The sequence below is a fragment of the Podarcis liolepis genome (genome assembly GCF_965112155.1).
Source record: "Podarcis liolepis genome assembly, chromosome: 15".
In the NCBI taxonomy this organism is placed as follows: domain Eukaryota; kingdom Metazoa; phylum Chordata; class Lepidosauria; order Squamata; family Lacertidae; genus Podarcis; species Podarcis liolepis.
Genome location: NC_139566.1, coordinates 23,410,578 through 23,434,311, shown reverse-complemented (window position 1 = coordinate 23,434,311; position 23,734 = coordinate 23,410,578). Strand labels below are relative to the sequence as shown.

Here is a 23,734-nt window from a genome sequence, read left to right as displayed (position 1 = left end):
TGCGCCCCTGACCCTAACCCCCAGGTGTTGCGCCTGGTGCGGCCGGCCCCCCCTGCACCCCCCACGCAACGCCACTGGTGGGGAGACTGGTTGCCTTTCTCTCCTTTGATGCTCAGCTTACTGTATTTTTCGCTCTATAGGACGCACCCGACCATAGGACGCACCTTGTTTTAGAAGGGGAGAACAAGAAGAAAAAAATTCTCTCCCTCTCTGTGCAGCCCCTTCCCTTTCTCCTCCCGCTTTGCTGAAGGGGCGCTGCACAGAGAGAGAAAGCTGTGCAGCACCTCTCCAGCGAAGCAAAACCAGGAGAGCAAGAGGGATCAGTGTGCACCGACCCCTCTCGCTCTTCAGTTCCCGCCTCGCTCCGGAGGCTTTGGGTCCCTTTCGCTGAAACCGAGAATGTCTTGCTCTCCTGGCTTCAGCGAAAGGAACCCGAAGCCTCCGGAGCTTCGGAGAGGGGTCAAAGCCTCCTGAGAGCCCTCCTGGCTTCAGGCAGCTATCCCTGAAGCCTGGAGAGCGAGAGGGGTCGGTGCACACCGACAGGAGCTCTTCCTCTGCACTTTGGAGGCTTTGTGTTGCTATCGCTGAAGCCATGGAGCCTGCATTCGCTCCATAAGATGCACACACATTTCCCCTTAATTTCTGGATGGGGAAAAGTGCATCTTATAGAGCGAAAAATACGGTAATTCTATTGTATCTGACGTTTACAAAGATCCACTGGAAAAAGCGGTTTGTGCTCTCCCTCCCTTTCTCTCTCTCTCTGGAGGAGAAAGTGGCCTTGTGTGTATGTGTGTGGCTCATTTAGGGAAGTGACCAGAAAGGGGGGCACCCAAGGCACTTGCTCAAAAATCCAAATCTGCTCATTAACTGAAAGAGGTGGGTGACCCCTCTTTCAACTGCTACTCAAGATGTTAACTATGTTAAACGTTCAGAGTGAGTCATAGATAGGAGTGGGTGACTCTGTCTCTTTCAATTTCTTATTTTTCCAATCTTCAGTTCTCCACATCAGCTTGCATTAAAAAGAAAAAAATCCTCATGAAAATTCACCAACATTTAAGGGCACATTTATCCTAATATGCTCGTTTGTAAAATGCAATTTTGCATAATATACACTTTTTTTTTTTTTGCAAAACAATGTCCCCCTAAAACATTGAATTTTTGTGCGTTACTGCAAAATAGATAGATAATTTTTAACGGACACTTTATCCCAGGATATGAGCATAAGAACATAAGATAATGAGAAGAGCTTGTTGAATCAGGCCAATGGGCCTTCTAGACCAGCATCATGTTCTCCCAGTGGGCAGCCAGATGCCTCTTGAGAAGTCTGCAAGCAGATTCAAGCACAAGAGCAACTCTCCCTTCCTGCGGTTTCCAGCAACTGGTATTCAGAAGCATTTCTCCTTGTGAGCATGGAGGCAGAGCATAGCCACCACAGCTAGTAGCTTTTGATAGCCTTCATGAATTTATCAAATCCTCTTTGGAGCCATCCAAGTTGGTGACCACCACTGACGCAATTTCTTCTACCTGTCCCAAACCTTCCAACATTCAGCTTCAGTGGATGCCCGTGAGTCCTAGTATTACGAGAGACTTTTCTCTATTTCTCCATATCATGCATCATTTAGAAACTTCTATCATGTCAGCTTCTACTCGCCTGCACTCTAAATGAAGAAATCCCTTACATCTCAGCCTCTCCTCATAGAGTCACTCCACCAACTCGATCATCTGAGTTGGCCTTTTCTGAACCTGTCCCAACACTAGAATATCCTTTTTTGAAGTGAGGCCACCAGACCTGCACACCAAGTGTGGTTTGCATCATCAACACACATTTTTGTACACATCACTTGACTGGAGAACTTGGCTTTGCAAAATTCAGAGAGGCGTGAATTCTGAAGGATGGCTGCATTTCAGTTCTCCTATTGTAGATTCACCTTGAATTACAAACTGAATCAAATTCCTCCCCTGTCTCCAGCACACATCACCTAAAACAGAAGGCTGTGCTTTTCATGCAACACAGCTTCCTTCCAGCATCTCTTTCAAAGTACAAAGGTTCTGCTTTTAAACCTACCTATGAGAAGCTACTGCAGAGAAACTTCTACACATAGGGGGCAGAAATGCCCAGATCAGATTTCACACACAGCACAGTTTCCATTTTGCTGCAGTTCATATTCTGCTAAAAACCATGCTATTTGCCTGTCGTCCCCAGTGGCAAAATTATGTATGCAATGTACAAAATCAGTCACATACATTCCGTAAGTTACTTTGCCATTGTATCATTTGCAGACTGAAAGCAACAACAACAATGAATACTGATTGTTTTTGCTGGATCTATTTCCAAGACAGACATGGAACAAATAAGGAAACACCAGCAATTTCCGCTCTCATTTTTGGTTTTGTTGCAACTCTCTTACTTCTGAGTCTTTTTAGTTTCTATGCCTGAGGGCAGGGTCCACCTCTCTTTGTCTCTGTCCCCGTCTCTCTTGTTAATGTGAGCCACTTTGGGCCCTGCCATTGGGTAGTTTGAGATGGCAACCTCAGGTGGCATATACTGTAGGATGGCAGCAAAATATTGAGCTGTGTACACCACATGGCCTGGCCTGTGCCTGCTGCCCTCAGGTGTGATAAAGGATGCTATCCTGTCACTGGTGTTAAAGGCTGGTCTGTTGGTGTACAAGGAATGGGGGTGGCATCTTCTCGCCCTTTGCCTCAGGCAGCAGAATGTCACGGGCCAGCCCTGATGTAGGGCAATGATATTTGTTTGAAATGCTGTACACACACACACACACACACACACACACACACACAAAATAAATACATTTTTGAGAGTATGCACTTTGAGAGTATGAGGCCCTGTAGATTCCCTACATGGGATGTGGGTGGCGCTGTGGGTTTAACCACAGAGCCTAGGACTTGCCGATCAGAAGGTCGGCAGTTTGAATCCCCGTGACGGGGTGAGCTCCCGTTGCTTGGTCCCTGCTCCTGCCAACCTAGCAGTTCAAAAGCATGTCAAAGTGAAAGTAGATAAATAGGTACCACTCTGATGGGAAGATAAACGGCGTTTCCATGCACCGCTCTGGTTCGCCAGAAGTGGCTTAGTCATGCTGGCCACATGACCCGGAAGCCAATAAAGCGAGAAGAGCACCACAACCCCAGAGTCGGCCACGACTGGACCTAATGGTCAGGGGTCCCTTTGCCTTTACCTAGATTACCTACACATTCACTTGAATGCTCTGATTTAGGGAAGTGGGGGTCTCCGGATGTTGGGGTCCAAATGCAGCCATCCAGATCTCTCTCACCTGGCCCTTGAGACTCTCCTTGGACCACACCCTTCTTCATAGACCACACCCCTCACTAGCTCTGCATCACACACACACACACACACACACACACACACACACACAATCATCATCCCTGGTTGGATCTGTGTCTGATAATGCCTCTTGCTTACCTGGTTGGAGGACAGGAGAGGGTTTTGTGTAAGTGTAGAAACCAGCCTACTGAAATCCATTTACATCCATTGCTCCACCTGCTTTTACATCTGGCCCTGCCCACTACTAGCATGTGGCCCCTGGAGCGTAGCCGAGAAGGAAACATGGCCCTTGGCTGAAAAGAGTTCCCCACTCCTGCTCTAACACCTACACAGGAACGCTTGTTTGCTTGCTTTATATAAAAAAAGGGATCCTAGCAGAAAATCAGGCACATTAAATTAACACTGGGTGGAGGCTCCTCTGTCTGGATTGGGGGTGGAGGAAAGGCAAGTCTTGGTGTCAGAAGTAGATGCATCCAGGCAGGCCTTGAGCAGAAACAAACCCGACCTTGAGCTCACAGCGATTGCTGTGCCCAAGCCAGCCCTGTTACGTCTGTGCGTTCAGAGGAAGGATGCCCCCGGGAGCCGGCTGCCCATTTTCTCCTCTGATGCTCGCAAGGCGTCTATTAGCATCCATGGGAGCAGCCACGGGGCCTGTTTGTCGAGAGTCCTCCAGCATCCCCCTTCGTCTCTCGCCACCCTTGCACCTCCGCTCCCACCCGATTCAATGCAAATGTTGCTTTTTTAAAAACAGGTTTAATCTTGCGTGCCTCCGAGGACCGAACCGCCTGGGTGCAAGAGGCAGCAAGCCCACAGAGCGGAAGAGGCATGCTACAGAGACACCCGTGTGAAATATCATTGCTGGAGGCCACTGCCTTGGTAAATGTCTCCCCTGTATTATTCATGGGCTACAGCCTAAGCAATCTCTCGTCCTCCCCGCGGTCCCATCCTCTGCCCTCCCTTTCTCCCCACCCTCTGTGCAAAAAACTGCATGCTCTCCATACATCAGAGAGCCACGCCGTTAATAATGCATCGAGCTTTCAAACCGACTTTTAGTATAACATGCCTGTAATTGAGTCATAAACATTGCATAACGGATCCTCGGGGCCTTAAACCAAGGGGCAAAGCAGATAGAGGGATACTTACAGCTTCCGTGGCGGGGAGCAAGCCGTTGTTCTGGGGGGTGCAGCCAGGGAAAGGAGTGGTGGTCAGCTCTGTAGTGCCATCGGGCTTTCGAGGGCTCTTCAAGGAATGCCGGGAGTGTTTCCATCTCGTTTTGCGGCCTTCCTCCCGTGACCTGGCTCCTGGCCTGGAGGGAGAAGGGGAGTGGCTCCTACTTAGGAAGATGCCTCATAGCGTCAGGACGAAGAAGAATTGTGGGAGGCGCTAGCCAGGGAACCCCCGAGGGAACCTCCAGAGGAGGAAGGTTCAGAGCCAGGGGAATGGTGGTGGGGCACTGAGGAGAGGTCAGGGGGAGAAGATTGGGAGGAGGCGCCGGATGCCGAAGGGGCAACAGGGTTTAGTGAGCAGGAGGAGCCTGTGACAGGGAGCAGTTCAGACTCCGAGGCTGAAGCAGAGGGGGGGGGTGTCAAGAGACTGCTGAAGAGTCCAAGAAATCTCCCTTTCCTGCTGCGACAAGCTCCCCTCCCACTGGTCTCCCAGAACACACAAAATAACGAGGAGAGCAGAACAGAGGCTAGAGGTGAGCAGACACAGTTTGAGATTGCTTGGGAAATATCTGGGAGAGAAGGAGCCTTTGAAGGGGTGGAAGCCAGGTGAAATATACTCGGAGTCGAGAGTGGATTTTATGCTCTTTATTCAGCTCATAGTGGTGAGGAGGAATGGAAGTTCCCCCAGAATGTCTGCTTTTTATACATTATTTACACGATGGGCCCCACATGATTGGCTAATTCCGGGATTCTCCTGTAGGCCAATCAGGTTGCGGATTCCCTTCTACCTGGAGCTGGATTGGGTGGCTCCTGTGGACCAATCAGACTGCTGCATTCTGAATCCTATTGTTCTAGGACCAATCAGACTGCTGCATTCTGAATCCTATTGTTCTAGGACCAATCAGACTGCTGCATTTTGGATCCTGTTCAACATAACAGCAGGGACCTTCAGTCCTGGCAACTGCTCCATAGGGACAAGACCTACTGGGAAGTGTTGCTGAATTGTATAGGACCCTGACCATTAGGTCCAGTCGTGGCCGATTCTGGGGTTGCGGCGCTCATCTCACTTTATTGGCCGATAGCTTCCGGGTCATGTGGCCAGCATGACTAAGCTGCTTCTGGCAAACCAGAGCAGCGCACGGAAACGCCGTTTACCTTTCCGCCGGAGTGGTACCTATTTATCTACTTGCACTCTGACGTGCTTTTGAACTTCTAGGTTGGCAGGAGCAGGGACTGAGCAATGGGAGCTCACCCTGTCATGGGGATTCAAACCGGCAACCTTCTGATCGGCAAGTCTTAGGCTCTGTGGTTTAACCCGCAGCGCCACCTGCGTCCCGCTGAATTGTATACTGTCTCCTTGAATAAAGGGGATTTCATATAGGGTTCTCTTCCAACCTTACATAGAGGTGCCACTGGCCCTTTCCTTAAGACAGTGGTTTTCAACCAGTGTGCCGTGGCACCCTGGGGTGCCAGGAATGATGGTCGGGGTGCTGCAGGCAGCACTGACCTCTGTCCCTCTTTGCTTCCCTCCCTCCTCTGATGCCCTGTCTTTGCCTTCCAAAGGCTAGCACAGCTGTTTGTTGCAGCAGCCCTAGCTACAAGCTCCTCAGGTGAATGGTGCCTCTGGGGCTGGCCAGGGGGTGCTTCCCAGGCCACTGTGAGGCAGTGTGAGGAGGCACCTCTCCTTGGGGCGGGGGGGGGCAGCTCAGAGACCTGAGGTGGCAGCCGTGGCTGCCCAGAGGACTCCCAAGCAGAGGGGAGAGGAGACTGAGTGAACACTCCACAAGGGAGTGAGAGGGTGAAAAAGGGTGAGAGGCTGCCAGCTCTGCAGGCTAGGGGTGACATAACAGGGCTCCTGAGCTCCACAGGGGTGCCGAAGGAAGAATGCGGTTGGTCCAGGGAGTCGTGGACCCAGAAAGGTTGAAAACCTCCTATGCCTTAAGACATAGGAAGATAGGAAGCTGCCTTCTACTGAGTCAGACTGCTGGTTCATCTAGCTCAGTATTGTCAGCACCTACTGGCAGCATCTCTCCAGGGTTTTAGACAAAAATAATAATAATTAACACCGGTCTTGAAAGACCTGCACTGGCTCCCAGTACGTTTCCGAGCACAATTCAAAGTGTTGGTGCTGACCTTTAAAGCCCTAAACGGCCTCGGTCCAGTATACCTGAACGAGCGTCTCACCCACATCGTTCTGCCCAGACACTGAGGTCCAGCTCCGAGGGCCTTCTGGTGGTTCCCTCACTATGAGAAGCCAAGTTACAGGGAACCAGGCAGAGGGCCTTCTTGGTAGTAGCACCTGCCCTGTTGAACGCCCTCCCATCAGATGTCAAAGAGAAAAATAACTACCAAACTTTTAAAAGACATCTGAAGGCAGCCCTGTTTAGGGAAGCTTTTAATGTGTAATAGGTTATTGTATTTAAGTGTTTTGTTGGAAACCGCCCAGAGTGGCTGGGGAAACTCAGCCAGATAGGTGGGGTATAAATAAATTATTATTATTATTATTATTATTATTATTATTATTATTATTATTATTATTTCCAGGTAAGATTCTTACCTGCTTCCACAGCACTCTGTGAGGGAATTGGTGCTCTCTGAGCCAGAGCGGCAGCGGCGATGGCGGCGGCGTTGGGATTTCTGTGACTGACTGCGAGAGCTTTTGAAAAAGAAGACAGAAAAACAGAACACCTTAACATTCACCTGCAGGTGGGAAGCTGTCTTTGAAGGGTCCATGGAGCGTTGGGAGATGTAGCCAGAAAATACAGCTGGCAAATGCCAGCTCATCAGTCGTAGGGCTAAATGAAAACAGCTTTCCTAAAGCCTCTGCAATGGCCTTCCCTAACCTGGTTGTCAAGACTACAACTCACCTCGTCCTTGACCACTGACCCTGCTGGCTGGGGCCCACGGGAGTTATAATCCAACAACATCTGGATGGCATCTGTTTACGGAAGGCGGTGACATGGAATTCCTGTCAAATTGGTTTATCAGTGAGCCCAGTGTCATGTATGCAAGAATCCGACCTGACTGCAAAACCTGTATGTTGGAGTTGGAACTTAACTGGTTAAGTTGTTCCCATGGTGCCTCAGCATTCTGACGTCAGCTTTCGAAGCTGGGAGGAGTTTGGGAGGAGTTAGCCAGTCCCACTCTGTGTTCCGTGGGGAAAAGACGTAGCCTGTAATGGCGGAGAGGAGCCCAGGAAATCCCTGGGGGAATGTTGGAATAAAAAGCTGTAAATAGACAAACTGGACTCTGTGTGTTTGTCTGGAAGCTGACTGCAAGCTGGTGACAGTTTTACACCGCTGTGCGAAACTCTGCTGAGCCGTGTCTGAGTGGCGCAGCTGAGGGAAGCGCGCCGGACCGGGCAGCCATAAATCGCTAATCGAGGTTCGTAAATCAATTAGCGGGGGTCACGGCTAATAACCAAAAGTCACAGGTTATGGATCATCATCGCTTGTAAAACTGTCACAAGAGGCTGCCGGAATGCGTTTGAAGTTCGGCAGGAGATGGTGGTTGGTTTTTGCCTGGTGTTAAGAGGCAAGGAGAGCTGCGGAGCTAAAAAAAGCGGCTGGCTGAAAAAAAAAAAAACGCAGAGAGTAGCCTGTGTTGCTGAGAACTGCTGTGGAGCCAAGGAGCTGAGAGCAGCAGGGAATCGTTTCTCCGGACGGGTGCTGGATGAGCTGGTGATCTTGTGAGTACAGCTTGGGGCCCCTTGGGAGAACGGAAGAGGATGGCAGGCTGCCAGGTCTTGGAGGACTGTGGGAGGCTCACTTTAAGAAGTTGGGCAACCTGGCTGCTGATCTGAAGTCTACTGTTCTGGGTGCCAGGAAGCCAGAGGCCGTTCAGCGCTCCAGGGTGTTTGTGAGGCTGGAGGCGGAAAGCAAGGGCCGGGAGATGGCTGCTTCAGAACAGAAAGACAAGATGGCGCTGATCACCTACGTGAGAGCCGGTGCACAGCTGGGAAAGGCTGTGGGCCCCAGAGGGGGGGGGGCAAAGGGACTATTGGCACTTGGAAATGTGCTGCATTTGCTGTGAAGCTTCAGCAGGAGGCCAGAGCCCTGGAGAAGGAATACAAAAGCCTAAAGATGGCTGGAGCCCCTGTCCCTGATGCTTTAGCCACAAGGAGTGCTGCTGAGCAGGTCGGGGGGGCGGAAGGTTTCCAAAGGCACGTTTAAAGTTTTCCACTGTACGTGCTGGAATGAAGTGGAGGTCCAGAAGGGGCGCAGCTGGCAAGGAGTGCTTTTCCGGAAGAAAGAGAAGGAGGCCAGCTGGGAGGAGCCCCGGAGCAGTGTTTTTCCACTGGAGTTCGTCATTGCTACAGGCTTCAAGGCCAGCCATCTGCTGCAGCGGGAGATACGTGCTGCAGAGTTGTCTGGGAACTCTGAGATAAGTCCAGTCTTCAGAGCAACGCAGGATGTTGCGGTTTCGGACGCTGCCAAGGACAGAGGGGGCAGCGGGACGTTTGTTGCTTCTATTGGCAACTGTGAAAAACAACTCCAGCCAGGACACGATGACACGCTGGGTGTTTTGGTTTCTGCTATCAGGCAGCACCTGATAGGCAAACTGCGGAACTGCAGGGCTGTTTTCAACAGGAACAATTGTTTTATTCACAGACGGAGCACAAAAAAAGCAGTCTGTGGTGTGGCTAACGTGTTTTTTTCTCTCCTTCACAGGAGGAGCTAGAGATCTGCGTTGTGCCGGGACTGAATAGTTGTCAGTTATCTGTATCTGCTCTAACGAAGCAAGGGTTTAAAGATGTGCTTTGAAAATGACACCTGTTCCATTTTCAGAGGGGGGCGACAACGGGTCAACATGGCGAAGAGCAAGAACAATTTCTTTGTTCTGGAGACACCTATGGAGGGTGGTGGGAATGCTGGAAAAGCACAGGTGCAGTGTGCTAAGGTTCCCAAAGATGTGCAAAAGTTGCACAGGTGCACAAAAGGGTACAAGCTCCGGAAATGTGGGAGGTCCCAAGGGTGCAGGGCATGCAAAGATGCAAAGGTGCTTGGTTTTCCCGGGTTTGGGAGGGTAACCAAAGAGCCCTTTGAGCTGGTTCACACAGATCTGTCAGGACCCAAGAGGTCTGAGAGTCTGGGTGGGGCCAGGTATGTGCTGTCGCTGACAGGTGACCACAGCCAGGTTGGCTGGTGTTTCTCTCTCAAATCACAGGGGGAGGTGGCGCAACTGTTCCAAGATTGGGTTGCGGAGGTGGAACTAAGGTTCTCCACCAGGGTGCAAGGGTTCAAGAGCGACCGAGGGTCACAGTTTACTGGGTCTGCTCTGGAGGTATTTTTCAAGGAAAAGGAAATACGTCACCAGGTGACGGATGCAAAGTCTTCTCAAGGGAGAAGGAAGGCTGTGGCTGAACCCAGTGATGGGGACCAGGTCCAGGATCAGGGTTCAGAACCCGGTGATGGGGACCAGGTCCAGGGTCAGGGTTCAGGGCAGGTTTGGGCATCTCCAAGGGTTGTGAAAGGAATGTCCAGGTGTGAGGCTTCATCTCCGGTAATGGAGAAAGCTCACGGAAGGGTTGTCAAGTCAGAGGGGGAAAGAGTCTGACGGAGAAGACACAACTGCTGGCCCTAATGGGTCAGTAGGGTATCAGGTCACAGGTGCGTGGAAAAGTGTCGCACAGTGTGATTCTGGGAGTGTTGAAGGGGTTCAACAGGTGCCTGGGAAAGATGCCGGGAAGGGGCACAAGGCAAAGGGGAAGGTGTTGAACTCAGAGGGTCTTGTCAGAATGTGATGCAAGAGGGGGTGTTGGAGTTGGAACTTAACTGGTTAAGTTGTTCCCATGGTGCCTCAGCATTCTGACGTCAGCTTTCGAAGCTGGGAGGAGTTTGGGAGGAGTTAGCCAGTCCCACTCTGTGTTCCGTGGGGAAAAGACGTAGCCTGTAATGGCGGAGAGGAGCCCAGGAAATCCCTGGGGGAATGTTGGAATAAAAAGCTGTAAATAGACAAACTGGACTCTGTGTGTTTGTCTGGAAGCTGACTGCAAGCTGGTGACAGTTTTACACCGCTGTGCGAAACTCTGCTGAGCCGTGACTGAGTGGCGCAGCTGAGGGAAGCGCGCCGGACCGGGCAGCCATAAATCGCTAATCGAGGTTCGTAAATCAATTAGCGGGGGTCACGGCTAATAACCAAAAGTCACACTGTAAGAACCAGCTAAGGAGGAACCTAATGGCAGAACGCTGCAGTAAATTGGAAAACAACTCCATATAAGGTACAAGGAGGGTTCTAATATGTACAGTAAAAAAATTGGGTTGAGTAAGTGTTTTCAAGGACTGTGGTTGTATGCTAGATGGTGTGGCGCTGGGGTGGGGTAGCAAAAAGATGTATATTTGGCCATATAGTGTGTGTCCTAGGGGAAATGCTCTGGCAGACGCTTAGAACTCTGTCCTGTACTGAACAACGCTTGACCAATTGAGAATTTGGTGCCGCAGCTGTTCCACAATATTTACAGGCAGCAAAATTGTGGGAAGAAAGGGATTTGATTGAAAACACCTCTGGGAAGTGGTTTTATATATTTCTCTATCTATCTATCTATCTATCTATCTATCTATCTATCTATCTATCTATCATCTATCTATCTACCTACCTACAGTGGTGCCTCGCAAGATGAAAAGAATCTGTTCTGTGATTCTCTTCGTCTAGCGGTTTTTTCATCTTGCGAAGCAAGCCCATTGACGGATTAGCGGATTAGCACTATTAGCGGCTTTTAGCGGCTTATCTGCTGATCGGATCAGCTGATAAGCGGCTTAGCGGCTTAGAAAAGGGGGGGGGAGGAAAAAAACCCCGCAGGAACTCGCAAGGCATTGTCGTCTTGCGAAGCAAGCCCATAGGAAAATCGTCTTGCGAAGCACCTCCAAAACGGAAAACCCTTTCGTCTAGCGAGTTTTCCGTCTTGCGAGGCATTCGTCTTGCGGGGCACCACTCATCTATCTATCTATCTATCTATCTATCTATCTATCTATCTATCTAACTGTAGAGTTGTAGAGCCCTTCAACAGCTATTGGGTCCAACCTGTCAGGTTTGGGGTCTCTCCCACACGCACATGAGACGACTCCGGTAGTTGATTATTTCAGATTTATTGTCCATTACAAAGCCCCGGTCAGAGCTCAGCTAATTCAGTCATCCTCTGACGAAAGCATTGCCAGAACTGAGTTCTTCCCCCTTCTCCCCCAACAGGAAAACCCCCACTTTCTCTTCCTGTTAATTTCGTGCTTCTCGGCTAATCTCGTGATTCTACGAGATTTGGGAGATGGCACTCCCTGTATTCCCATGTCTGTGTCACTATCTGAGCTTAGCCTCTGTGTTCCTTCTCCCTGTGTCTCTGTGTGAACAAAGTTCACATTCCCGCGGCTAACTGCTTCTTTCCCCTTCCTCAGTTCCTTCCCCTTGTCTCTCTGTGTCTGCTGTCAGAGAGGGACTTGCTCTGACACAACCCCTGCAATTGCAACAAAAGAATTCCACCGCTGAACAGCTCTTACCACCAGAAAATTCTTCTTAATGTTTTATCAGAATGGCCTTTCTTGTTATTTGAAACCTATGATTTGGGTGCTACCCACCAGAGCAGCAGAAAACAAGCTTGCTCCATCTCCCATGTGACAGCCCTCCAGATATTTGAAGATGGCTCTCATCTCTCCTCTCCTTTTCATCTGTATACCTGTATACCTGAAGGAGCATCTCCACCCCCATCGTTCAGCCCGGACACTGAGATCCAGCGCCGAGGGCCTTCTGGCGGTTCCCTCATTGCGAGAAGTGAGGCTACAGGGAACCAGGCAGAGGGCCTTCTCGGTGGTGGTGCCCACCCTGTGGAACACCCTCCTTTCAGATGTGAAGGAAATAAGCCGCTATCCTATCTTTAAAAGACATCTGAAGGCAGCTCTGTTTCGGGAAGTTTTTAATATTTAATGCTGTATTGTTTTTAACACTTGATTGGAAGCCGCCCAGAGTGGCTGGGGAAACTCAGCCAGATGGGCGGGGTATAAATAATAAGTTATTATTATTTCACCTAATGTTGAATGAGACCCTGCTGTTAGTTCATATTGATGAGCAAGGAATGGGTTGAAAGAGGAAGGCTGAACAGAAGAAGCCCATCGATTCCTTCAATATTAAAATAATGTCAAGCAATATGACAGCTGGATCCACAGTTGTACCCAAAGTTCACAGAAACATAGTTGGCCACTTTGCCCCATATTCTTTTGCCCCATATTCTCCAGTGGAAGACTAAAATTCCCCAGTGCTTTAGCGGTCATCTGTCAAGTAAGTGGCATATAAGTTTTGTGAACCAAATAAAACCATTTTTCGGTCTGCTTTTCTTCCTGAAGGAGCCCAGCGCAGTCACACAGCTATGGGAGCCAACTCCAGGGGGCTGTGGGTGTACCCTATTGGCCCGAATATAAGCCGCACCCAAATATAAGCTGGACCTTTAAAGTTGGAGTGGTGAAAGGAAAAAATACCCGAATATAAGCCGCTCCCTTCCTCGCTGCTCCTGGCTGTGTACTGGGGGAGGGGGGAGCCGAACTGCGTTGCTGGCAGCCTTTCCCCTTCCTTACTCTCTCCCTTCCCGGCCTTGGGGAGGAGAACAGGGGAACTACGCACGGGGCGGGAGCTGCTTTGCCGTGCACCAGTGTGGTGTAGTGGTTAAGAGCAGTAGATTTGTAATCTGGGGAACCGGGTTCGCTTCCCTGCTCCTCCACATGCAGCTGCTGGGCGACCTTGGGCCAGTCACACTTCTCTGAAGTCTCTCAGCCTCACTCACCTTGCAGAGTGTTTGTTGTGGGGGAGGAAGGGAAAGGAGATTGTTAGCCGCTTTGAGACTCCTGAAGGGGAGTGATAAAGCGGGATATCAAATCCAAACTCTTCTTCCTGGCGCTGTTTGCCCCATGCTCCTGGCTGCATACCATAAGGTCACGAATATAAGCTGCATTTTAACTTTTCACGGTCAGAATTTGGGGGGAAAGTGTGGCTTATATTCAGGCCAATACGGTAATATGCCGCATTTTTCGCTCCATAAGGCGCACCTGACCATAAGGCGCACCTAGCTTTTAGAGGGGGATTCAAGAAAAAAATTATTATTTAAAGGGAGCGCTGAGCAGAGCCTGTATGCATCCCAGGCTCTGCTCAGCGCTCCCTTTCATGAGCCGCACGGAGCGTGTGTGCGGCGCTTGCAGGCTTTTTCCGGAGAAGGGCAGCCCATCACTGACAGCCCATCACTGAGCTTGTGTGCGGCTCTTGGGGGCTTTTCCCGCCTGCCTCCCCCCTGCATTCGCTCCATAAGATGCACACACATTTCCCCTTACTTTTTAGGAGGGAAAAAGTGTGTCTTATGGAGTGAAATATACGGTAATTGTGGGGGCTACAAGGGGCGTCTTACCCATAGAGGCTAGTGGTGTGGGGCACCAGGGTGCCATGTTCTGGAGGGCGCCAGGGAAGAGGCAGAGGCTGGACGTGGTGCCTCCCAGCATCAGCTTGCCACCCTCGCCCGCCTCTCCCATGCCGCGCCAAAGCAGGGCCGTGCCCGGAGCCTCTGTCTGCCGTGGCCACTGTGGCACGAAGCAGCCAGCTGAGCCGGGAGGTGCCGCGTCCAGCCTCCACCTCTTCCCCACCGAAGGAGCCACCCTTCAGCTGCTGCCCAACTCCTCCAGCCCCGCCAGCAGTGCCGTCCTCCCTAAAAAAACTCTGGGAAATGGGGGGGGGGAGCGGAGGGAGCTTTGCACCATGATGCTGGCTATGCTTAAGACGGCCCTGGGGGCCACACACAGTCATTGAGCCAAGCCGGCAGGTGGCAGTGGCATTGCCTTTGAGAGAGAAGCAGTTCAGCTCCATCCTCTGCTATTAACACTTATAAACGCCATCTCCAACTCCTTGAAAGATTCCATCAACGGAGTCTCCGAAAATTTTTACACGTCACTTGGGAAGACAGGCGAACTTATACCAGTGTATTGGAAGAAGCAAAGATCACCAGTGTTGAAGCAATGATTCTTCAACATCAGCTTCGTCGGACTGGTCATGTTGTGCGGATGCCTGATGATCGTCTTCCAAAGCAACTACTCTATTCCAAACTTAAAAATGGAAAGCGTAATGCTGGTGATCAACAAAAGAGGTTCAAAGACTGTCTCAAGGCAAATCTAGAAAAATGTAGTATCAACACTGACAACTGGGAAACACTGGCCTGCGAGCGCTCCAGTTGGAGAACAGTCTTTACCACGCAAAATGACATCACGTGCATGTGCAGAAGCGTCAGATCACACCACGCGCGTGCGCAGACGCAGTGGTTCAGGCTTCGAACACTGCGGTTTGTGAACTAGCCTCCCGCACGGATCACGTTCGCAACCCGAGGTATGACTTTATTGCTATAATATGGATTTTTCTTTTTTTCTTTTGGGACAACATGACTACCTCTCCCCCTTTTTTTTTAGCCGAAGAGCTTACTTGAGCCAACGACACCCACCCACCAATGTACGCACCAATTTGCATGCATGCGCAAATCAACTACGAACGCTGGTGCATTCATAGCGACTGCCTCCACTTACTGTTTCTTGTGTTTTCTTTCTTCCTTCCTTTTGCCTTTGGGGCTTGGGGAACTAAATAAGAGGGTGGGGGGAAAAGAGTATAAGCAAATGAACGGGTAACTGACCATTCGATTTAGAGAGCTGGTAAAAGTTCAACGGGGGCATGTAAACCTGTAGGAGCGCCACCGTGCTCGTTTATTTATTTATTTTTATTTCATACAATTTATATACCGTTGATGGTAAACACCCCCCCCCAAAAAACCCCTCAGAGCAGTAAAACCATAAAATCAGCAGTAAGAACAATTAAAAACAACTATTTGGAACAGGGGTCAGCAAACTTTTTTAGCAGGGGGCCGGCCCACTGTCCCTCAAACCTTGTGGGGGGCCGGACTATATTTTGAAAAGAAAAAAAAATGAACGAATTCCTATGCCCCACAAATAACCCAGAGATGCATTTTAAATAAAAGGGCACATTATACTCATGTAAAAACACACTGATTCCCGGACCATCCGTGGGCTGGATTTAGAAGGCGATTGGGCCGGATCCAGCCCCCGGGCCTTAGTTTGCCTAACCATGATTTGGAACATTTAAAAAAACCTGAAACAAGTGATGAACTAAAAAAGGCATTAAAAATCTGGGGAAACACTGTTTCAGGTGGGCTTATCTAAACAAAAACGTTTTTAGCCCAATGTCAATGCGCAGGGAGCATTGTGTGGGTTCTGCCACATTAAAGATGAATTTCTTACAAAAGCTAACATGCCGTGGCATCAGATCATTACCCAAAATAGTCCTTTGGCAGGAGCAGTGGAAGAATGCTGAAACTAGGATCAGCAACTAGGGGCCTTCCCCATTAGATCTGGTTGGACCAAAATGGCTAACTTCCACTGACCACAGGTGAGCTGGTACAGCCTGTGATTCTAGAATTATTCCAGACAGTTTAGGCAAGTTCCCCTCCCCCCAAAGCCCTCACTATCCTTACCTGTGTCTCCTCTTCTTTGAAGAAAACCTGGAACATAAAATGCAAAGTATTAATATTAAAATAAAAATGATTAAACCAGGCACGAGTATCACCGGACAGAATCAGCAAACATTTTGTGGGAAAACTAGCCTCAGATAACCAACATGCTTAGGCCTAATTAGTTCTTGAAAGGGTTAATAGCATAGAGTAAGCTGTCCTGCCTGGCTTAGCTGAGGTCACTTCCCCTCACCCTGGGAGGAAGAAGGTTACCAAGCCTTACCAGGCGACTTAAGAAGCTTAACTTGTGAAGAAGTTTGAGCTGGTTGCTCCAGTTCAGCCGCATGGCTCTCATCAGCCACTCTTGTTTTAGTATACTAATAATTTAGGAACTTTTACCACTTTGTAACTAAGCTAAGTTTTGCTGCCTGTGCAGATGTATGGAATAGCACATGAACAAGACCTTTGGAGAGTTTGTAAGTAAACCAATTTTTAACTTACCAAATATGTGGCTTTTTCTTACGCTGGGGGAAGTGGGAAACTTTGGAAGGAACTTGATCTCATGGTTGGCACATTCCTCCTAAATATGATTTTATCTCTATGTATGAATACTTAATATTGTTACAAAAGTTGGGTGCCGCCCCCTTTCTCTGCTGAGCAGTGGCAAGAGGCCATGAGGTTCCAGGAACTCACCCAGGCCATGAGGTTCCAGGAACTCATCTGTGTTCCTTTGGAGAATTGAGACACAGCAGAGACCGTCATAGCTTTAAGAAATAAGGTTTATTCCCCAATTTCCACCTTTGGACTGCATGGAGGGAGTCCTGATCTTATAGCATGGTTATTTTAAGAGGGGCTTGTACCCCACAGCAGTGTAGCCCTGGAGTCCAAGGCCTCTTTCCCAGCAAGCAAGCAGCCAGCCTGCCCAAGATGGATCCCATTCCTTCTTCTCCTTTCTTCTCCCCCGCAGAACACCTTGCTAAGAAACTCTCTTTTCCTGTCACCTCACACCCAGTTATCCTGGCAACCTTCCAAATCCGCAGTCTCTGTTCACACCTCAGGGCAAGGAGGGGCTTCCCTCAGATTGCCAATGGCCTTCAAGGGCTCTGTATTGTTTCTTCCTGGCCCTAGCTTGGCCAGGTCATTTTGCATAGGCTAGTCCATTCCTCTGCAGCTTGCGTTTCTCCCTTCCCATCCCAAATAATCAAAATCTTACCATTTATTAATATATAAGGTTTAGGAAAGAGGGTCTCCCCCCAAACCTATAACAATTTATTTTGTATCCATACAAAACTTGCATCCCAGGGTGGAATATATTTTATGCTATTCATTAGTTTTTAAGTTATTTTAAAAATGTATTTTTACTCCTCTTGAGCTTATGACTTTTCCATGATGTATTTTAGCTTGATGTTCTGTTTGCTATATTTGCAAATCATACTAATTTAGAAAAAGAAAAAATGAACCAAGCAAGGCAGCTCATAATTTATCTTGGCTCCATGGGCGTTCCTGGCGACTTATAAAAGTTTGCCAAACCTAGGGACAACAGAGAAATTCAGTTGGGTCCCTGTTTTAAGGCTAAGGCAGAGGAAGCTGCCAGGCAGCTCCATCACCCTCTGGACAACAGAGAAAGCAAGAAGGCAGGCATGCGCAGGGGTGTCTGGCTGAGAAGAAGAAGAGTTTGAAGAAGAGTTTGGATTTGATATCCCGCTTTATCACTACCCAAAGGAGTCTCAAAGCGGCTAACAATCTCCTTTCCCTTCCTCCCCCGCAACAAACACTCTGTGAGGTGAGTGGGGCTGAGAGACTTCAGAGAAGTGTGACTAGCCCAAGGTCACCCAGTAGCTGCATGTGGAGGAGCTGGGAAGCAAACCCGGTTCCCCAGATTACAAGTCTATCACTCTTAACCACTACACCACACTGACTCTGAGGTTGGTGGGATGGTCCTGTGGGATGCAATCTACTGAAAGCAGTCAAGTACAACATTCCTTGTTTTCCTAGAGTGGACATGCAAGGGAATGTTTGGTCCAGCCAGTCGAAACTTCCTGTTCCTCCTCCTGGCCTGGAGCATCTTTCCTTGCATGTGACTAGTGGGTGGGTGCGACCTTTCCAGACCTGGTAAAAGGCCACTCTCTCCCCTTTTCATCTTCCTTTCTTCCTGCGAACTTCCCGGACTGCTAACTGCAGTCACTAGGTCAACCCACATATGGGGTAAACCTGTTTGTATATGCTTGTAACTTTAAGCCATAAGCCTGCCTTCAGGGATCACACTGTGCTCTGCCTGATCGTGAGCAAACTTTCTTTTTATTGCTTATGAATAAGACTGTGGTGTCTTTATTCTTTTAGGCGGGATTCAAGGGGCCTTACCAGGAAAATATTAGAACACATTTCAATCTGGAGAAGCCAGAATGAATTCCGTATTGTCTTAAGAAACTCACACGAGTTTGCAACTAGTTTTCTGCTGTGTAAAGGGGAATGCACTTTTTTAAGTACAGTGGTACCTCGGGTTACAGACACTTCAGCTTACAGACACTTCAGGTTACAGACTCCGCTAACCCAGAAATAGTACCTCGGGTTAAGAACTTTGCTTCAGGATGAGAACAGAAATCGTGCAGCGGCAGTGGGAGGCCCCATTAGCTAAAGTGGTACCTCAGGTTAAGAACAGTTTCAGGTTAAGAACGGACCTCCAGAATGAATTAAGTTCTTAACCCGAGGTACCACTGTAAAGGAACTTGCTAGCGGAAGTTAGGAAGGATATTAATAAGCAATATATCCTCTCCTGCCACCCTGAACATTCCTACAGGTCCACCCTAACTGCCTAGCCTCCCCTGCCTTTCCCTCCTGGCCGCAGTGGGGATTGGGGCCAGGGGTGGGAGGCAAGTGAGCAGGCAATGGTGAGCAGAAGGACCAATAACATCTCTGCCCAAATCTGGAACCACCAGTACAGTGGAATCCTCTTGATCAGGAGGAAATTTGGCAGGGGTGGGAGCACAGCAGAAGAAAGACTTGCCTGTTTCTTTTCCTTTTCTTTGAGCTCTTCTTTTTCTTCTTCTTCTTCAGTGGGGAGGGGCTGCAGGACGGAGACCTAGGGAGAAGTCACAGAATCACAGAATTGCAGGGTTGGAAGGGACCCCCTGAGGGTCATCTAGTCCAACCCCCCTGCAACACAGGAATCTTTTGCCCCAACGTGGGGCTCAAACCCAGAACCCTGAGGTTTAGAGTCTCATGCTCTGCTTACTGAGCTAAGGCAGGGCCACTGGCGGAGGAAGAGGAGTGCAGGGGAAGCGCACCGCCCCTGGCTGTGCTATCCCGGTGGGATGCCATCGCAGCTGCCTCCCCGCCCATGCTGGGTGCCACGCCCCCACAGGTGGCATGCCACACCCCCAGGACATGTGCCATGCCCCTGGGACACACACCAGCCACTGGGTAGGGCACTCATTTTGTGGATAAGTCAATCCCATTGCTGCTAGCTGTGCAAATGAAAGGACCTTGACACCTTTCCCTGCTTTCAGGGCCAACCCAGATGCTTGAACGCGGCAATATGTTTTATTATTTCTTCCTAAATTACAGGGGTATATGTGTGCAGGCTTGCAGGGGGCAGGTAAAGGTAAAGGACCCCTGGACGGTTAAGTCCAGTCAAAGGCGACTCTGGGGTTGCGTTGCTCATCTCCCTTTCAGGCCGAGGGAGCTGGCGTTAGACAGCTTTCCGGGTCATGTGGCCAGCAGGACTAAACCACTTCCGGTTTAGTCTTGGGTTTGCCAGTTAGAAGGCCGGCAGCTGAATTCGGGCGACGGGGTTACAGGGAGCACAGCCTATGGAGGAGGAGGATTATCTCCCCCTCTCGCCTGTGCAGTTGGATCCAACCCTCTCCATCATGCACATGGGAAATAAAGTCTCCTGTCAGGTGCTTATGTGGTTGCCCGGGAGCAAACAGGCAAGACTCCAACCTGTCTTTTCCAGGCTTTATTATCTGTACAAACTATTTACAGTGCAGAGCGTCGCAAGTCCAGGTCTGCTCAGTCGCTAGCAGAATCTGGAAGTGGGTGGTCCTTATACCTTCCCCAGCATAACAGCCGTGTGACCCCTACCCTTCTCGTCCCCTCTCTGCGCTGAAGACTGCTGCACAGAACGGGTGCTGGCAAAGGGGGACTCCCCTTCCCTCCGCTTTGCTCAGGCTCGGTGTTGAGGCTCTCCCTAGTATCTTCTGCTCCTTGCACCCCCTCTCTACTGGAGGTGGGGCTTCCCTCCTCGCCAGAGGAAGAACTACTTCGCAAGATCTTCGGGGGCTCCCTGTAACACAACTGCCCTTCCACCTCTCTCCTCTGAGCTGATGGCAGTTCCCTGACATCTCCATTGGCAGTAATAGGTACATCCAGATTTCGGACAGCGACACTCCCGCTGTTGCCCTGCTCTGCCCTGGTGATGCCAAGCACTGAGAGGAACCTTCCGCATGCAAAGCAAAAGACTTTCCTTAGGGTTTTCCAAATGGGATATGTAATAAAACGGCTAGCTGAACCTAAATATCTGGGGCCCCCTTCCGACTATTTGATTCAATGTCTGTCAGCTCTATTCTCCTGCTCAGGAAGGATTTTTTTTTGGAGGTACGGTAGGGTTTTTGGTGGTCACAATAAAACTTGTGGGGATAGAGCCTGCTGGCCACAGGTTAGCCGCCCCTGGTTCATAGCTGTCAACTTTCCCCCCTTTTTTAAGGGAAATTCCCTTATTCCGAATAGGATTCCATACAAGAAAATGGAAAAGTTGACAGCTATGCCCTGGTTGTCAGGGACTGGGCAGAAGAGGAATGGTGGAGACCGCCTCCCCAGACTGACCCTTCCAGAGAAGAAGAAGACTGATCAGAATCACAACAGGGGTTTGAGGGAGGTCACAGCTCAGAGACAGATGAGGGGGAAAGCTGGGAAAGAATGGAAGAGGAGGAAGAAGAAGCACAGCTGATGGATACAGCGTCTTTAGAAAGCATTCCAGGCCCCTCCTCTCCCATAACCCGGCGAGCATTAAAAGTAGGAGAGCAAAGAGCTCAAAGGCGGAGGGCACTTCTTAACACCTGTAGCGATGACGCATGAGGAAGTGGGAGAGAGGGAGGGGGTGGAGACTAAATTGGGGCAAGATTCTGCATTCCCAAGCCTCTCTCTGTAAATACTGAATAAAAAGCAGTTGGTAAGGACTTTTCATTGTCTTATCTGTTCCTGGCAACCTGCCATGGGGGTTGGTTCCTCGGCTACCTGACACTGGCGCAGAAATAAGCCAGTGATCGATTTCCACTCACCTCCTTCTCTTCTTCCGCGTAGATTTCTTCTTTTTCTTCTTCCCCTTGGTAGGAGGTGGTGTGAATTCCTCAGTACAGGATGGGCTTTGGATAGAGGAAGGGAAAGAGAGAGAGAAGATATCAAGTTTGCTTGATGACTACTAGCCACGATGGTTGTGTTCTGCCCCCACTGTCAGAGGCGGTAGTACAATGGGCCTCTGAAAACCGGTTGCTGGGAATCGCAAGTGTTGTTGCATTCGTGTCCAGACTGCAGGCTTCCCACAGGTATCTGGTCGGCCACTGTGAGATCAGGATGATGGACTAGGCAAGCCACTAGCCTGATCCGACAGGCTCGTCTTATGTTCTCATGTTCTCATGTGTCAATCACAGCCATCTGTCAACATCTTGACAGTTCTGATCCCCAAAGTACGGTTTCCTGTGAAGGATGGGGTCTTGCGGGAGATCCATAACGTAGGGTGAATGTTTAATTGCCATGTTCCGGGTAATTTAGTCATGCTTGAAATTAACTGTCTCCTCCAGGGATTTATTGCAGATCTAATGAGAGAGTTACTGTATGTTAACTGGCTTGGCACCGAGTTATTTAAGACATATTTATCGAGGTTAACAACTCTATAATAGATTTATACATTTGGCTCCTCTCAGTAAATATGTTTTAAAATAAATTAATCAGACTTTAATTTGCATAGGATAATGGTTGCAAAGTATGGGCATCCGCCTAATTTATTTTTAAAAGAGACTTGGCAATGTTTATTAAATAGCAATCAATTACATAAACAGGAGATTTAGGCTGCAATCCCAAGGCTGGGACATGGTGGTGTGGAGCTGATGAAGGTTTGGTCACCTTATCCAAGGCTCTGCCAGGCTCTTGCCGGAAGGGCAGAAGTGCTAGTGGAGAAGGCCTCTTGCATCCCTCCATCCTTTCCCTGTGCACAGAGGTTTTTGCAGAGGTGCCCCATGCTATTGGTTGTCTTCCCCCAACTGCAGGCTAGTCATTGCATTCTACACCAGCTGGAACCACGAGATTGTGGGCAAGGGCAGCGCCACATTGCAGTAGTCCAGGGGCCATCGGATTGTATGCCCAATTGCAAGAGTCCCTTGAAAAAACCACAGGGGGTTGTTCCAGCTATAACAGAGGCTCATTTATCTACTAGATTTAGATTTATTTTTTTTAATCTTGCCCTGTCTGAAAGGCTCAGAACAGCCTACAACCAAGAAGCAAAATGCCATTGTCCTCTGTGTGAGGAAGGACTCCAGGCAAGGCCTCAAGGCAGGCGATGAGTCAACTTTGCCATATCCAAGCAGCTCTGGGACTAGCTAGCGCTGATAAGTGCCTACGCGCCTTTCTGAATTCATTGGAAGGTAGGGTATAAACTGAATATATACATATGTACATATAGGAAAGAGCACCTGAAGTCACGATCCCATACACACTTACTTGAGAGTAAGCCCAACTGAGCACTGTGAGAGAATTATTTCTGAGTAGTAATAATAGTTAGCTCTATGTTGCAAACCACCTTGAGCTTGAGGAAAGGTAGTGTGTGATATACAGTGGTACCTCGGGTTAGATACGCTTCAGGTTACATACGCTTCAGGTTACAGACTCCGCTAACCCAGAAATAGTACCTCGGGTTAAGAACTTTGTTTCAGGATGAGAACAGAAATCATGCTCCGGCAGCGCGGCAGCAGCAGGAGGCCCCATTGGCTAAAGTGGTGCTTCAGGTTAAGAACAGTTTCAGGTTAAGAATGGACCTCGAGAACGAATTAAGTACTTAACCCGAGGTACCACTGTGTGTGTGTGTGTGTGTGTGTGTGTGTATATATATATATATATATATATATATATATATATATATATATATACACACACACATATACATATACATATGGAGAGGGAGAGAAGTTAGATAGGTAGACTGGTAACCTGAAGCGTCTGTAACCCGAGGTACCACTGTATATATATAGAGAGATAGATTCAGTTAAGCGGCACCCCGAAATATTTCAGGGTTCAGAGCCAGCAATGAAGGATGAGTCACCACGAGCCACTCAGCATGAAAGAGCCAAGATATTGACATGATGCAAGCAAAGGCAGCCAGCCTTTGTGTTCTTGATCAAGAACATACCGTCCCTCTCATGCCGTCCATTGCCATTTAAAAGCATCCACTTCACCATTTCCCTCTTGGTGAGGGTTTCAAAGATCCCAATGAAGATTTGTTAAGTGATCCTCGCAGCACCTGCTGCTGCCTTTTACCTTTTTAAAAAAAATAAGTGGTGTGATGTGCTATTAAAAAAAAAAAATCTGCATCAAGGACTATCTTTACAAAGAACTCAGTCACCTTATTTCAGATCAAGCTGCCTTTTAAGAGGCTCGTGTTATCATCAGATGAGCATTTGCTCTTGGAAAGCCTGAACGCAATTCCAGGAATGCCTCCTTTGTCTAGCCCTACCTAGTTCCTTCGGTCCTTGTGAAAGATGCTCTTAGAAGTGCTGGATGTTCCCAAGGTTCATCTTATGC

At 49.1% G+C, this 23,734-nt stretch overlaps 1 protein-coding gene across 1 annotated transcript in view; it reads right to left on the bottom strand.

Annotated features, from left to right (window-relative positions):
- Window positions 1-23,734, bottom strand: part of SRRM4 (serine/arginine repetitive matrix 4) — a 123,360-nt gene that overhangs the window by 21,435 nt on the left and 78,191 nt on the right. Inside the window, exons 3-8 of the mRNA XM_083478680.1 lie at window positions 21,223-21,306; window positions 18,948-19,022; window positions 15,968-15,994; window positions 15,009-15,059; window positions 7,031-7,129; window positions 4,451-4,613 (exon numbers count right to left, since the gene is read on the bottom strand). Of these exons, the coding sequence (XP_083334806.1) occupies window positions 4,451-4,613; window positions 7,031-7,129; window positions 15,009-15,059; window positions 15,968-15,994; window positions 18,948-19,022; window positions 21,223-21,306 (499 nt within the window). The remainder of the gene's footprint in view (window positions 1-4,450; window positions 4,614-7,030; window positions 7,130-15,008; window positions 15,060-15,967; window positions 15,995-18,947; window positions 19,023-21,222; window positions 21,307-23,734) is intronic.